Source organism: Rhodamnia argentea, chromosome 3 (genome assembly GCF_020921035.1).
Source record: "Rhodamnia argentea isolate NSW1041297 chromosome 3, ASM2092103v1, whole genome shotgun sequence".
Taxonomy (NCBI): domain Eukaryota; kingdom Viridiplantae; phylum Streptophyta; class Magnoliopsida; order Myrtales; family Myrtaceae; genus Rhodamnia; species Rhodamnia argentea.
Window position 1 is genome coordinate 29237598 of NC_063152.1, and position 15582 is coordinate 29253179.

General features: G+C 41.8%; 2 protein-coding genes across 4 annotated transcripts; both read left to right on the forward strand.

Annotated features, from left to right (window-relative positions):
* The first annotated feature begins 897 nt into the window (after positions 1–897).
* On the forward strand, positions 898–5053 carry LOC115743170 (protein YELLOW LEAF 1, choloroplastic-like). 2 transcript variants are annotated; one of them, XR_007197796.1, is made up of 7 exons: positions 898–1091; positions 1183–1196; positions 2489–2565; positions 3628–3839; positions 4415–4490; positions 4646–4901; positions 4977–5053. XR_007197796.1 is itself a non-coding variant. In XM_030677838.2 (6 exons), exons 3-6 carry the CDS (start codon positions 2514–2516, stop codon positions 4840–4842), a joined length of 537 nt encoding a protein of 178 aa, XP_030533698.1. In that variant the 5' UTR covers positions 898–1091; positions 1183–1196; positions 2489–2513; the 3' UTR covers positions 4843–4966. The 2 variants fall into 2 exon arrangements, 1 of the variants encoding a protein (XP_030533698.1); XM_030677838.2 differs by lacking the exon at positions 4977–5053 and having other exon boundaries at positions 4646–4966.
* A 3537-nt stretch (positions 5054–8590) lies between these two features.
* LOC115743165 (cinnamoyl-CoA reductase-like SNL6) lies at positions 8591–13074 on the forward strand. 2 transcript variants are annotated; one of them, XM_030677829.2, is made up of 5 exons: positions 8591–8801; positions 8924–9081; positions 11394–11585; positions 11746–12080; positions 12293–13074. In XM_030677829.2, exons 1-5 carry the CDS (start codon positions 8669–8671, stop codon positions 12429–12431), a joined length of 957 nt encoding a protein of 318 aa, XP_030533689.1. In that variant the 5' UTR covers positions 8591–8668; the 3' UTR covers positions 12432–13074. The 2 variants fall into 2 exon arrangements, with proteins under 2 accessions (XP_030533689.1, XP_030533690.1); XM_030677830.2 differs by having other exon boundaries at positions 12296–13074.
* Positions 13075–15582: the final 2508 nt, after the last annotated feature.

The following is a 15582-nucleotide window of genomic DNA, read 5'->3' on the forward strand; positions in this document are numbered from 1 at the left end:
ATTGAAAACTCTGGATTTAGCGAGTGCAAAATGTTCATTTTTAAAATCTCACGATGCAAAGTGATAAATTTGATATTTTTTCCTCCAATCGTGAAATAAAACCACAAATTAATTCACGGGAAAATTTGAAATAAGTGCCTTTATTTTCTCAAATAAAAATTTGAAGTGAATCTTGTTTCAAATAAAGGGCTTTAAATGCTCTCTTTGTTTCAAAAAAGGTATAGACCAAGGTTATTTTCGTCGTTACATATTTGAATATTTTTTATTCTTTATTTTATTTTTCTTCATTGAAGGGAATGACCACGGGAGGGTGTCCTTTGGCCGCAGGCGAGGCCGGCCCTTGCCTGCGCATAGAGGGGGCCGGTTCCGGTTCCAAAAAAAGGTGGAACCGGAACCGGCCCTTGAAGAGCCGGTTTCGGTTCCGGGTTTGGAACCGCCGGTTCCGGGCCGGTTCCGGTTCCGGTTCGGAACCGCCGGTTCCAAAGCCCAATTACTCTTTTTATCAAACTTACTCCTCTTTTTTTTTTTTTTTTTAAACCGGGTTGGAACCGGCGGTTCCGGGCCGGTTCCGGGTTGGAACCGTGGGCCCGGTCAACGGGCCGGTTCCGGACCGGTCAACGGGCCGGTGCCGGGCCCATGGGTCCATTTGGCACCCCCTACCTGCGCAAGGCCAGCCCTCGCCGGACCGGGCGATGGGCGCCCTCGCCGATAGCCGGCCAAGGCAAAAAAAAATAAATAAAAAAAAAATAAAAAATTATTCAGAATACATAATGATGAAAATATTATTTATCTAGACTCTTCTTCAAAATAAAGAAAGTACTTCAAAACCTTATTTAAAATAAATCCAGCCTTTATTTGAGAAAATCCGTCAGCCCCTCGCTTAGAATTTTCCATTAATCCACCGAAGGCACGAACCGACTTTCTTCCGCTCTCCGCCGTCTTCGGTTGGGATTTATCAAGGCGGCCACGGCAATTGAGAAGTTAAAGCTCAAATCTTGCACCGTCCCGCGATACGCACGACGTGCGAAATCGAAGCTATCTTCGCCTCTCACCTATTGATTCGATTCTCTGAAGGCCGAGCTCTCTCTTTCGGCGCCCAATCGCACCACAGAGTAGCAATTTCTCCCTCGTCGTTTCGTTGTTGCCCACTGCTTCCCTGTCCATCGGCGGGCTAAGTGGGCTGGGACCAAGTTCAGGTATGCTTGGTGATTCTATATTGCTCCTGACGTTTCTTTCTTGATTGTCGAGTCTTCATTTCTTATTATCGCGTGGAATTGTGGGGTTTGTCGGGAAATTCAGATTGGAACTACCATCGGTTTTTTGTTAGGCATTCCATTTGGGTGCAAGAATTGACTTGCGATTGATGTGGGCAGTTGGCATTTGATTAGTTCTGTGAAAGTTCTGGCGATTCCGTGGTATAAAACCAAGCTTTAGGATTATGGTGATTACCATGCGCTCATGGTAATTTGTTGTTGATTCATGTCATTGCCCAAGTGTGCTTCTTTTAATTGACCCTCTCGAGCAAAGATGTTGAAACTTAGAAGAACTTGGAAATTGTTTCTCTGGAGAAGTGACTGGAGACCAATTATTTGGAGACCGGATAGGATGGAAAAGGTCCAGAGATACGTATATGGGATGTTAGATGTGTGCAGAATGGATACTAAATCATCACCATAAATTGTCGTTGATAATACGAATATTTTTCATCGCCTAATTATTTCGAGCGATACAGGCAATCAATTTTTTACTTGGCTCTAGTGTAAAACGAGTTATTGTGCCCATGTGTGCAATCTTTCTCAAGATGGATTGTTCAATGATTCTTTAATTTGTATAGCCACGTCACATTAATTTTTTTCCCCCACTTAGTGTCAGAAATTATTTCCTTTAGCGGCATTTATTGTTCAGAGGATGTGCCATGACCCTATTCTGGGTCCTCTGGTGCGTATGTAGCCATTCCGTGGTGGATGACGACTTTGTTGTTTACATTTACCATCATATAAACTTCGCTAGCGCAAATTACTTGAGGCGGGACTAGTGCAAATTATAGACTCCTTTTCGCTACGTGCTACTTCTTGTTAGTCTTGTTATCCTCCTTGCTCATTTTCTTGGTTTTGGGACTTGGGTCAGACATCTGATATAGCATGCCTGTGTTAAACCCCTTATGTTCACTAAAATGCTTTTATCCTTCTTATCTGTTAGTGCAAATAACTTTCCTATTGAAAAGTGTGATCTTGTTAACATAAGATATCAATCTTCTCATGCCTGATTCTTTATATTTGGATGCAGAGTGTATACTCTGCAGGTGTACGAGTAATGACCTCAAGATTCAGTACATTCTCACTTGAGATCATTTGCTGCATCTTTGTGCTTCATCTTTCTTGTAGATCCTGTTCTTTGAGTCAGTTACTGCTGAAAATCCTCTCTTTACTGATTGTTTGAATCTATTGCTAAATTCATCTCTGAGGTAGGTGGGTGCTTATGTTTACAGGTTGCATTGATCACTTCCAGCGAAGATGTCGATGTTGGTTTCAAGCACTATATCCTCCATCCCTCAACTACCAATAGGTAAATCAACATATATTGCAGAATGGCCTGGATGCTGATCGATAATGTTTTATTCTGCCTTCGTTAATCAATTATGAAATTTTGGTTGGAGTGTTGTATAATTATTCGAATTTTAGCAAGATTTATCGTTTTGCTTGTGTGGATACCACATGGGCAGGAAGTGCCCTCCTCTTAATGCACACATGTAAAGGGTGAGTATAAGACTCTTTTAGTGACTTGTTTGTAAATGTGGAAGGGGTTCACGCATTAAGAAGTTTGTGACAGTAGGTGCTATTTGGAAAAAGAGTGTTTCAGAACGAATTATAGCAGTTATAGATTAAGCTGTTGCTCGTGGTCTTGCTGGCGGTTTTTTCTCCCAAATATGAGCATCTGTACTTTAATACCTTGACCTTGCACCTTCTTGAAGGCGATCTGAGTTGTGGGACTATTAGTTTTATCCTGTCTATTATAGAGGTAATACATCCAAAATTCTAGTTTGAAAATAAAATCAGTACGAAACCTGTTATTGAGCCATGAAGCATTTTATTGAAGGTCCCTTCATACTTTTTGTCATTGCTAACTTGGTTTAGTCCTGCTTCATTGGATTGAAGTTTCGAGGCTGGTCTCTTTTGTTTTGGCTCTATTGAAGCTTTGCTGCGGTCTGAGTAACACGTTACTAACAGAATGAAAAAGTTATCCATAGAGACATCTCCTTTTCTGCGGTGGTGCTGTCCCATATTATCTCTGAATAACGAACTGATTGTTGACTCTTAGATACTTTTGTTTCAAGCGTGTATTCAGGTAGATTTACGATAGCATTAATAGGATCTTGTCACACCATCTTTATTTTTGCCCATATTATTTGAGGTTATCTTTCTGCATTCCTAACTAACCGTAAAAAGTTCTCCTCATCTTCTTTATCATTGAGACAACAGAATATTTCATCCTGATTCAGTTACCTCAAATTACACACTTTCTGTAGGTGCCGGGGCCATCTACACTTTCTTTTTTGGTTCTTGGAAAGTAAGAATAGGCATAGTTCTCATTTTATTAATTGGAAATTATCTTAATGCTTACTTGCAGTTAGAGCAGGTGCTTGGTTGCAAGGGCAAACTAAAGACTTGCCCACGGATCTCCGCATGCAATCTCAAAATCTATACTCCCAAAGGCGAAAAGTAAAGCTCATTGCTTCGAGTCCAGCTGGAATGGGTTTACAACTAGAACCTACTGATAGGAGATTTGCCAAGGCTTCAGTTGGAAGGAGATCGGCCTCAGCCATCTGTTTTGCAGCTTTGGTTAGTTTGAAGTACTTTGGCTCCTCTGTTTGTTTCCTTCTTGATCCTATTCTGTGATAGTCTGGTATTCTATGGTATTTGACTCAGTAAAAACAATCTCTACCTGATTTAACTAGAATAATAATATCACATGGAGCCATATCTTCTTGTTGTTCCTACGGTAGTTTCCCAATGGAGCATGAGAACTATTTTTTTCCCTCAATTTTCTTAAGCTGGTCTTGGTATCTTTGGAAAATTTAGTAACTAACCCATGCCACCTTTTAAGAAATCAAGCTGTTGCCCGCTTTAGAGAATATTAGCACTTGTGCATGTAATCTCTGTCTATATCTTTTGGCAGAACCATGCAGCTAGATAACCACATGATATAAATTACGAAAAAATGCGTGGAGTAGTAGATGAATATTACAAATTACTGGTTAAAATACTATGCTATACTGTTTTATGCCTCTCTCTCTCGCCCATGCGCGCGCGCGCATTCCGCATGTTATCGCTTGCACTCATGCACACTTGAACAGATTGTCTATTTATACTGCAAGTTTCGAAGCCCTTGATTCACACCTGTCAACTGCTTGCAGAATGCAAGATGTGCCGAAGGGCAAACCCAGACTATCACGCACAAAGCTCCGACGATTACTCAAGCACCTACTCATGGTAACAGTTCTATGAATCAGCAATTTAGCATATGTAGATTAGGATCATTCCTATCGAACTTCAATGGTATCCGTTCGATATGCATGTAGGGGAAGTGCATGAAAAATCTCTTCTCGATTCTAAATGAAGCTTAACAAGTTTAACTTGAATTGCAGTCCAGGAGAAGTCGCCACAGCTCGATGATGGTGGGACAGGCCTCCCGCCTCGTGATGACGGCGATGGTGGGGGTGGCGGGGGCGGCGGCGGTGGAAACTGGTCAGGTGGGTTCGCCTTTTTTGGCTTCCTCGCTTTCTTGGGCTTTTTAAAGGATAAAGAAAGTGAAGGGGACTATAGGGATAGCAGGAGAAGATGAAACTGGGTATGATGAGCTTGTGAGTCTAATCTTCGATTACCTCGACGGAAGTCCGCTTAGCCTATCCTTTTCTTTATCCGTGTGTTGTTTAGCGTTTGTAGACTCGGTTTTGTCATATCACCGTCCGTACTTTGGCAAGCATAATTGTCTATACCGTTATTAATGCCAAAATAATTCCGAATGACACAATGCACTCTTATTTGACTGAATCTATCTCAGCTATATCCTCTCTATGCTGTAACTTTAGAGTTGGCACTTGTTAGTTTGACGCAATCAAATCTCATCTTATTAGTCTGGCCTCAAACGGGCTGTCGTATGCGTGTTTGGAGCTGGAGCCTGCACCTTGAATCTAATTCGGGTCGGAGCCATTAAAGCCGCGCGCGTTTTGAAGGGCTCTTGGGCCCCCTTTGGGTTGGCTGCTCTGACGCAACCACGTGCACAAGCAGTGAGCCCAGCTGGAAGTCGGAGATTCAAGAAATCGAAACACGAGCCTTCGGTCCGTTTGTTTCCGAAAAGTTGTTTTTCGACTTTCGGGTGTTTAGACGACGGAGGACTAATCAACCTCATCTTTTAGCAAGGCGAAATTCGCTTTCTTTAAGGATGTGTTTCTTTCACTGGATTCCAAAGGAAATGGATAGTTTTCTTTTATTTGGTAGTCTACGAAGAGTGCCAAAACAGGAATTCGTTTTTCATCAATCTAAACTTCTTGTTTTCAAGTAAATTGAGTAGTTTTTCGTCAGTCTAAACACCGTAAAGTCGATAACCAATTTCCCGAAAACCGTCTTCCTTCGAACAAACGGACATGACGCGCCCTTCTAGAACCGAATCATATTAATACTAGGTTTTTAGATTCCATGAAATAGAGCATGACATTAAGTTTTCTACAAAGTGCCTGGTGCTGTCATAAATGCGCGCCAGAATTAACGAAACAACAACTGGGACTCTGAAGGAGGGGCTCCGAACTGATGAAAGCTGTTCTTTTAAGAGGAATTTAATTGGGCCATGAAGTTCGGACATCGGACAGCAAGATCCACATTGTTTTCCCATTTTCCTGTCGCCCATCGAATACGGTGGAAACTTGTGGAATGTTTCTGGTATGGAGGATGCCCTTGCTGTAGCTCCAATTAAACTGCCGTTAAAAATAGAAGAGGAACAAAAAAAAAAAAAAATCAGCGTCAGTCGCCATGATTTTAATTTCCGCCAACCTCCGTCGCGTAATGCCTAAATCAGCGGAAACATCCCGAGACACCCGTTCTCGATAATTACCGTGTTCGGCAGAATACTAAAATAATAAATCACAGCTTCAAATTTTTTTAAAACAGTCGGCAATTGTCTCACAAGAATCTCGTGATTTTAAATGTTTTAAAATAATAAATCACGCTTTCTACGTAATAATTTCGGGCTTTCAGAGGCAATCCGACAGTGATCTATTCCAAGACAAAACAAATGAATCCAACTTCTTTTCTGAATCCAGAAGGGTAAATTGGAATCTCAAGTGTCGTCTCGTGGTAGAGCAGGGAGAGATTTGCATGGCCATTTGAAGCGAAACGTGTCGGAGTGTGGAGCGGGCGTACGCTGCGTGTGGAGCGCCCGGTTAGGTTGGCGAAGACCGGCTCTTACGACCTCGCGGTCGGGGAGCAGCCCCGGTTGGTGGCCCTTGTGGTGGTGTCTGCCTCCACCTACACCATGCACACGTTCCCACCAACCCCGTCCCCTCTCCTCTCCTCTTTCGACCCTCAATAGGTTAACGAATTATCGTGTTTGGTGTTTCGGCCAAGTCTTCCGGACCGGATAAATTTGGATAAAATATCGGAGAAGAAATTTGAAGCAGAAGTTAGGACAAACCCCGTATTGAGTAAAATATATATATTTATATATGTAACTTAACAAAACGGAAAATAGGTACAACACCTTCTCTGCTTTTACCTCGGTCGAAAATCAAAGAGAGAAGCGGAACCGAAAAAGAGAGAAAGAAAATTAAACAGATTTCAAACTCGAAATCGCGAGGTTGATAGCACCACTTCAATTCCAATGACGAATCGTTATCCTGATTCCGACCCTCCAATCCCCACGCAACTACCGTGAATTTCAACCGATCCATTATTATTGTCCGATCATTTTGCTATATTATTTTTTTTTTGTTTATCTTTTCTCCTTTTGTAGTTGCTTGCGGACATTTAACGAGGGTTTTGCATGAGGGATGATCGGATTGGGGGGGGCGTTGGAAGCATTGTTCCCGAGTTCCGGCGATATTTCTTAGTGCTGAATCTCGTCTAGAGACATGGAGGTACGAGCGATGGCGGAGGATTTCTAGTGCTACCTTATCATATCATATCCCGATTCGACTCCGGACGACCAAACACATTTTTCGCCCAACCGAGTTTGACGGCCAATCAAATTACTCGGTACGGACACACTCTTTTTAAGTTCTCATGGATAAACAATCCCATCTGCGATTTTCGAAATCTCTCGCCTTCAAGTTATGTGTGGGTTGTCGGAATAGTTTTTGGTGCTGTTGGGTACGTAACGAACGCAACCAATATCTCTGCCCTTAACCCGTGGCCACGTGGAAGGAGTTCACCGAAACGGTCTGAACTCCATATCGTGGACGCAATAGACGCAACCAAAGTAAATGTGCAAAACATGGAGTTCGCAATGTCCTTACGGGTTCTCTAGCTTACGTCCACGTGCAGGTGCACCGGGTCCTGTGCATGCAATTAGGACCAATTAGCAAAAAATAAATAAATTGTATATCGATTTGGTCGGTCTTGGAATCGAATCGATTCGATTATTTCCGATTACAAAAAAATTCGAAACTAGGAATCGCCAACCAGCCGGTTTGATCCGATCCGGCGCTTGTGCACATCGATAATCGCAGCGAGGTCTTTAACTTCCTAACAAGAATCGTGCAGATGGCAGCGAAAAGAGTTTGGTGAACCGGCGATCCCGGATCCTCGATCTTTTCATAATGAACGGATCGAGACATAGCGTTTCTTAGTCAAATACTCTATATGCTTCAAAACACCCATGTAGTAAAATTGTCGTTCACGATTCACGAATACTATTTACCAAATCAAATGGACGGCTTCCTTCCTTCCTTTGCTGTTCACCAAAACGCATGTGATAAGAGTGCCTTTTCTTGTTGCAGGTGAAAAGAATTGCTTCTTTAACCTTTTCGTCAAAACTAACGGTCACCCCTTTTTTTTTTTTTTTTGTCTTTATGGTTCCCCAAGCAAAGGCCGAATACCAAATGAAAATTCGAAGGGAAATTTTTTTTGGAGACCGTAAGAGTAACTATATATATTGAACCACATATTTTCGAAGAGGTGAGCTTCACAATAATCTCTAATTATTTGTTATTTATTATTTCAATTTCAAATTCCCAAAAAAATTCAAAAAACGAAAAAAGCCATTCGGATAAGTATATGTTTATCTTGACTAGCCGTCGCTTTGATGGTATTGTGACAAGACGTTGAAGTAGGCCCGAGCACCCTCTACTTCGGATCGATCTCTTCGCATAGATCGCGACGCTGTGTCGAACATCGTCGAGGATGAGTCGAGTCGAGTCGATTTTTACTCGGTTTCGAATACGGTCGAGAGGGCGTACGCGATCGTATGACTCTGCTTTTGTACGCATCATTTTGCCAACAACCAGCTCCCCAACCATCTACTCGCCACACGCTCTTTGAATGCCCAATCCCTTCCCTCCCTCCCTCCTTCCCTCCTTTAAATACCATCTCACCTATCCTTCGTTTTTTTCTCAACCATCTTCCGCCGTCTCTCCCTCCTCACCATCGTCGTTTCGATCTCTCTCTCTCTCTATAGAATGGCGCCGGCTTCTCTCCACGAGCCCCCCAACACCGTCTGCGTCATGGACGCCTCCGGCCGGCTCGGCTCCCGCCTCGTCGACCGCCTCCTCCGGCGCGGCTACTCCGTCCACGCCGCCGTCCAGAACGAAGGTCTCTTGTTGCTTCACTCGATCCGTCAGCTATCCGTTCGCGATTCCGTTCCGAATTTCTGGCACTGATGTTTGTTTTGTTGGTTTTTTTTGCCCCTCGCCCCTCGATTTCGGACTGAGCAGGTGAAATCGATCGGCTGAAGGAGCTGTCGCTCGACGCGGAGAAGCTGAAGATCTTCCGCTCCGATCCTTTCGACTACCAGAGCATCGTCGACGCCCTGAGAGGTTGCTCTGGTTTGTTCTACGCGTTCGAGCCGCCTCAGGACCAGCCGAACTACGATGTACGTAACGCCAATCGATCTTTCCCTTAATCTGTTGTTTTCTCGTCGATCGCTGGTTAGAGTTCGAATTAGTTTTTTGCGGATTTCATCGGAATCCATCTCTTTTTCCTAATTCCTCGATAACGAGAGAGAGAGAGAGAGAGGGGGGGGAACAGAATAACTTGCGTGGCGAGTACTGTGAGCAGATGCGCATCTGCCACGTCTCGGCGCATTAAAAGCGCGCGTTTACATGACAACTATTTCCCACACACCGATAGTTTGACCCATGAAGCGCTTTATTAAAGTGGGAGCAGAGCACCTAGCTGGCTGATAGAACTTGAATTGATGAGTGATGAACGACATGTTATTCACTGTCCTTTCACGAGAAATGATGAAACGACTCATTGATTTGGACATTCTTGGTAGTTTGTAGTTATCAATTGCCCTAAAATTCCTCTTAGGTATTACACATGTGTGCGTGTGTGTTTTTCTTTTTTCTTTTTTAAATTTAGCTGTGCAATAACTGCTATTAAGATAGTCGCTGACTAATTCCTGCTCCAATGTTAGTGAATATTTCTTCACTTTATTTGCTATTAATACCAGAAAAAATTATCGAATTCCAATTAGTTATTTCATGAAATTATCGAAAAATACTGCATTTACGAACTTTCCTTATTCGACTGTTTTACTAGGCTTATGAATACTCTTTAGCAAAACCGTTGGTGTAAAAGCTCTTATTGAGGAGCGCCTATGATACACTTATTAATCATACTTAATGATAGAATATATTGATTTTCGATGTATTGATAATACATGACACAGGAAAAAATCTAGTGAGTTGAAAAAATTTAACTTTCCTATTAAGGGGTTATCGATGGAATCCTTCTTGTAATGGTTTATTAAAGAAGACCGGTATTTCACCGTCCAATATGTATGATATGTCTTAACTTGGTCCTACTATTTCTTGGGTCCTTGCGGATGCGAAGTACCCTGAGGACAGTGGTCGGCCACTGTCGTATAATATAAATTAGAAAACCTTAGTTAGAATACAATAATAAATCCAAGAATTGAAATTGTAAAACTTACGGAAAAAAAAAAAAAAGCAAACATAAGAGGTCGTGATTTGTTGACTGGGTATTCCATCGCTAAGTGGGCTGATGATTTCGTTATTGGGTGGCCCTGATGCATCTCACTGTATTGCCGACCCGTAGCCGGCCGCAAACAGTTGAAGGCGAAACGTTGTTTTTATCGATCGTGTGAGATGAATACTATAACTCCAAATAAAACTTAAAATATATTCTTGAGCTTTTGTAAAGTCCACTCCATGACCATAAAAAAACTGAATTCTACAAATTCCTGGATGGGGTATACGTGTGGGGATAGAACAATGGGCCAAATTCAGATACTGGCGGTGCCCCTTAGGAACTTGGTCAACGCCTCAATAGAAAAGTTTTTCATGTTCAATGTACTTCATAAGGACCCAACGGTCGCATACATTCTTTAATGCTATCGGGAAGGCCGTAAACATCGCGAGATGTATGTGGGTCCTCAATGCACTTGTGCAAGTAATAACTGTTGGATGGTCGCACTTCGATTGTGTAAAAGTAATCAATGAGTCTCTTTGTGGTTGGCTGTCAATTCCAGCGTTGATTTCCCAGTAATCCATTTCATGCCTTCATTTAATGTTCTACTTAAGCCCCTCATCCCCAAATCTCCCGCACACATGAATGCATTCGTGCACGGTAACCGTTGCGCCGGTGGAGACAGCTAGCCTATACTTTAAGTCTTCTCTCGTGTTATATATTAAGAAAATAGTTGGAGGAAAAGCTGTCCTAATTCAATCGCCTAAAAAATTGCCGTGGTAAGTTTTCTTTTTTAGATTTGATTAATTATGGAGATAGGAAAGTTCTTTCACTTTACATGGTTCATTTGAAAGTCGTGAGATGATTGTCCATTCATTTTGTATATACGGTGTAAGGATGTATTTGGTTCTTGATACTGTATTATACTTAGTGAGAGTGTCAAGATCCTGAAAATGTGAAAAATCTCCTTGCTTGGTTAATTGAGGAACCATTGGTTGTTGAAACACACTAATTTAGGCTTTAGCGGTTAAGACGCCGCATAAATCGTGCATGTAGGGTACTTGCTAAATAGACTACTAACAGCCGCCATTTAGTGTCATTCTAGCTAGCTGCTAGCTTTCTCAACAACTGTCACGTGATTGAGTGCCAAACCATTAACTTTGTGGCGGCTTCTAGGTCCTTATCTCCATTGATCTGTAGCCTCACTTGTTTCTTTCTATCTAAACCATCAACGTGTGTTTTTGGTCACAGGAGTACATGGCCGAAGTGGAAGTAAGGGCAGCACACAACGTGCTGGAGGCGTGTGCACAGACGGACACCATCGATAAGGTGGTCTTCACTTCCTCCGTGACCGCGGCAATCTGGAGCGATGACCGGAAATCACTGGAATCGGATTTTGACGAGAGACACTGGAGCAATGTCAACCTCTGCCGCAAATACAAGGTAGTCTGTCTAAAAACGAATTCCCATTGACTATTACTTTCTTGCCTCAAGATGAAAGGGAAAAATTCCTTCCTTTTCTACTGTTGCAAAGGAATTATATGCTTCCACTGGCTAAAAGTTTGAGATGATGGCGTGTTTTGTTTGGACACGATGAACACAGCTGTGGCACGCACTGTCGAAGACACTGGCGGAGAAAGCGGCGTGGGCCCTGGCGATGGACCGAGGGGTGAACATGGTGTCCATGAACGGAGGGCTGCTGATGGGACCGGACCTGTCCATCGCCCACCCGTATCTGAAAGGAGCGGCCGAGATGTACGAGGACGGGGTGTTTGTGACCGTCGACGTTGACTTCCTAGTCGACGCCCACTTGTGCGTCTTCGAAGACGTCTCCGCCTACGGTCGATATCTGTGCTTCAGCCACGTCATCAACCGCCCCGAGGACGCCCACAAGCTCGCGCAGATGCTCGCTCCCTCGGCTCCTTCGATGCCTCCAAGGTGAGAAAATTTCATATGCCGCGTCATGATTGGAAATATACAAAGGTTAAAAGCTCCCATTTTTTATTTGGGGGAATTCAAATTTATTTTTTAATACTAAATTGGTTTGAAAATATGACATCGAGCAATTTTTTTTTTAATCATCTTAAGACCCATTACAAATACCCGAAAAATTATTGGAGTTGGGTCCTGAAATTAGCTTTGGTGGCGTGCAGCTGCGATGAGGAGTTGAAAATCATCCAGCAGAGGATCAGCAACAAGAAGCTCAACAAACTCATGGTGGATTTCGATAGAGGAGTCCAGGTGGACCAATCACTCTTAAAAAAATCTCAAATTCCACGAGCAATTTGAGAAGAGAGAGAGAGGAAGGAGTAGATTTTCGATTCATCTAGTTTATAAAAAGATTTTCCCATTAGGTTCGCCGCTGCGCGTGTAAGAAATAATTCTCGCGCTCATCGACGGATGGTGGACGTGCGGGAATAATGGAGGTATAAAACCAGCTCCAATCGCACTCCGATGAAGGGGAGAATTTCTTCTTTTCCACATCAGCAGAGAGCCTAATGACAATCTTTCATTCATATAGTTGGGAGAAATTCCTAGAATATGGACACTTATATGTGGTTAGGTTGATGCTGCCCGGCCCGCACTTGGGACAGACACGGGGGCGTCAGGCCTATCGTTGTCTCGAGGTAAAGCAAAAGAGTCAACGACGGAACCAAAGGTAAGGTGCAGTTAATATACAAGTGGGAGGTGGACGGGAAGAAGACGGAGATTGCCGACGTTCTCCCACGATGTAATTGTTAACTGCCTCCTACCTCCAGCTTGTCATGCCCAATGAATGCCTAGTGGACGGCGATGTAAATAAATGCTGGATTTCTTCTCCTCCTCCTCCTCCTTTCCTTTTTCGTCGTTTTTTTTTTTTTTTTGGAGTAATCAGACATGGTTGAGAGATGCCATGACCGATTCGTTTCTTTCTTTCTCTTGGTTTTGCTGCTGTTTTATGGTGGATTTGAGTCTTCATTGAGCCGCATTGGCGCGTCCCAAATTGCTTGCGAGTCCGGTTTCTTTTGTTGGTGTCTAAGGGCACGTATGACTATACTTATGGATTTGAAGTATTTCTGAAACAGAAATTCTTTTAGTAACACAATTTCTGAAGCAGAAGTGACTTTATTTTTCTACTTCCGGAGCATTTTTTTGCTTCAGGAGTAATTTTGGAACCTCTTAAAGAAGTAAAAAAAAATTACTCCTCTCCAGAAATTAAAAAAAAAAAAATCGACCTTTGGCTATAAGGATCAAGTGGTACAACCCCTTTGGGGCTTGATCCCTCCCTTCTGCTATCAAAATTCCTCCTTCTTAAGTGCCCTAAGATCAAAGAGATCCTCAAATCTAATTGTGGTAGGTTCCCATTCTCATTCATATTCGATAACTACTTTCACCTTCCTATGTGCATAATAAAATGTCAAATGTACTTATATTTAGATATGTATTAACAAAGGATAAACACATAAAGGAAAAAAAAAATGAAACTTCGTACTGTTCAGCTCCTACTATAAAGAAGTAATTAATAACAATTTTAAATTCAATCTTATAGCGAGTGGATCAAAAATTTAAAATATGCTTAAAACTTTCCTCTAAACAAATCTTAAGCGAGTTTGGAAGTACGGAATGTGTAAATAAATTTTCAACCCCATCTTCCAATTCATATTAAAATGTGAAAAGCTAAAAAAAAAGCACAAATAAACGATGTTTAAATTTAGAAACCTGTAAATTCATTTCTAAAAATCATCCACAAGGTCCAAATCTTCTTGATAATTTTGAATTTAATTTTCAACTTTGAAATGAAGTTTCCCTCAAACTATTTCATGAAAAAAATAGATAGCTAATGTGTGTTCGTAAGCCGTTATAACTAGGAATTTCTAATCTTTCATATAACTATTTCAATTAAAAGCATGAGACCATAAATTAAAAGTAACGACATTCTCTAGGAAAAGTATAACATGATGCATTATAGAATGATATTTTATTGGGTCTAATTTGATATTTATATTGTGAAATTGATATGAGAGAAAAATAGAAGTAAAAGCAATCATGTTGATTAGGTTAATAAAAAAAGAAACAATAAATTGAAGAGGGAGAAGGGTACTTCGGTCTATTGATGAGAAGAGGATTGGCTTAGCTAAAATAGGAGTGGAAATAGCGCTGCCCTTCTTTAATTGATCTAACCTAATCACCCACTAGTTGACACTTAAAACCATAATAACACTAATAAAAGTGGTCTCTTATCCCAGTAAATCCACAACATAGCGCCTAAACAGTCAAAAACTACTAAAATGACACTTGTTGGTTTGCACATTTTTCTCGTCCAAGATGCTGCAAAACTTTTGGCGATCATTCAAATACATCGTAGTTTTGTTGAGAAATTTTCGATTTAAACTAAGAAATCGCAATAACTCAATATCCCATTCTTGAAATCAATCAGCTTGTGGGAATGGCGACCAAGAGGTCCAGCATAAATGACCCGCCCGCCGCTTTTCATCAATAGGAACCGCAATAGGCACATTTCTAAGTCAATTACTCAAGAGCATGGCATTTCAAACAACAAGGTTAATAACATCGAAGGATTAGCGATCAAACCTCATCAAAAGCTTCAAAAATGTTGATGCTCGGCTGGTGAATTGTGCAAACAACAGTCCTCCCTGTGTCTATGGTGTTCCTCACCGTACGCATCACGATGGCAGCCGCTCTAGCATCGAGATCGGAGGTTGGTTCGTCCATAAAGATAATAAATGGATTAGCCACCAGCTCTACAGCTATTGTCGGCCTCTTTCTTTGCTCAGTGGAGAGGCCATTGACACCGGGAAGCCCGACGAGGGCGTCCCTAATCAGATTGAGCTCGACCAACTCCATAACTTCTTCCACAAACATACATTACGAAATAAGAAGCACAGGACCAAAATAGCTTTAGTCATATTCTTGATGAACTCTTTTTTATTCCTTCGGAATGTATGATTTATCGGCAAAAATTGTCTATGACAATCAAAATAGTTGGCCTTCTTATCGTGTTTTAATCTGAATGACTTTGATCTCTCCTTACATATCGGACATCCTAAGATCCCAGTGTACTCCATCCGAGATAACATCCCATAAGCTGGAAAGTCATTTATCGTCCAAAGAAGTGCAGCCTTCATTACAAATGTTTGATAAGTAGAAACATCATACGTAAGAACATCTTCATCCCACAGTTGTCGTAACTCTACAATCGATGGTTGCATATAAACATTTATCAATTTTTTCGAATTTTGCGGGCCAGGCACGATCAACATCAAAAACATATAAGATGTCTTCATGCACATACTAGGTGGTAGATTGTACGGAGTTAGGATAAGCGGCCAACACGAATAACTTTTTCCCGATTTCCCAAATGGGGCAAATCCATCAGCACAGATACCTAACCTAATATTTCGAGGCTCCATCTCAAACTCGGGATATGTTCTATCAAAAT

Coding starts and splice junctions, on each gene's coding strand:
- LOC115743165 (XM_030677829.2), top strand. CDS start 8,669: ATGGCGCCGGCTTCTCTCCACGAGCCCCCCAACACCGTCTGCGTCATG. Junction 9,082..11,393: donor AGGACCAGCCGAACTACGAT/GTACGTAACGCC, acceptor TTTTGGTCACAG/GAGTACATGGCCGAAGTGGA. Junction 11,586..11,745: donor ACCTCTGCCGCAAATACAAG/GTAGTCTGTCTA, acceptor CGATGAACACAG/CTGTGGCACGCACTGTCGAA.
- LOC115743170 (XM_030677838.2), top strand. CDS start 2,514: ATGTCGATGTTGGTTTCAAGCACTATATCCTCCATCCCTCAACTACCA. Junction 3,840..4,414: donor CCATCTGTTTTGCAGCTTTG/GTTAGTTTGAAG, acceptor AACTGCTTGCAG/AATGCAAGATGTGCCGAAGG. Junction 4,491..4,645: donor TACTCAAGCACCTACTCATG/GTAACAGTTCTA, acceptor CTTGAATTGCAG/TCCAGGAGAAGTCGCCACAG.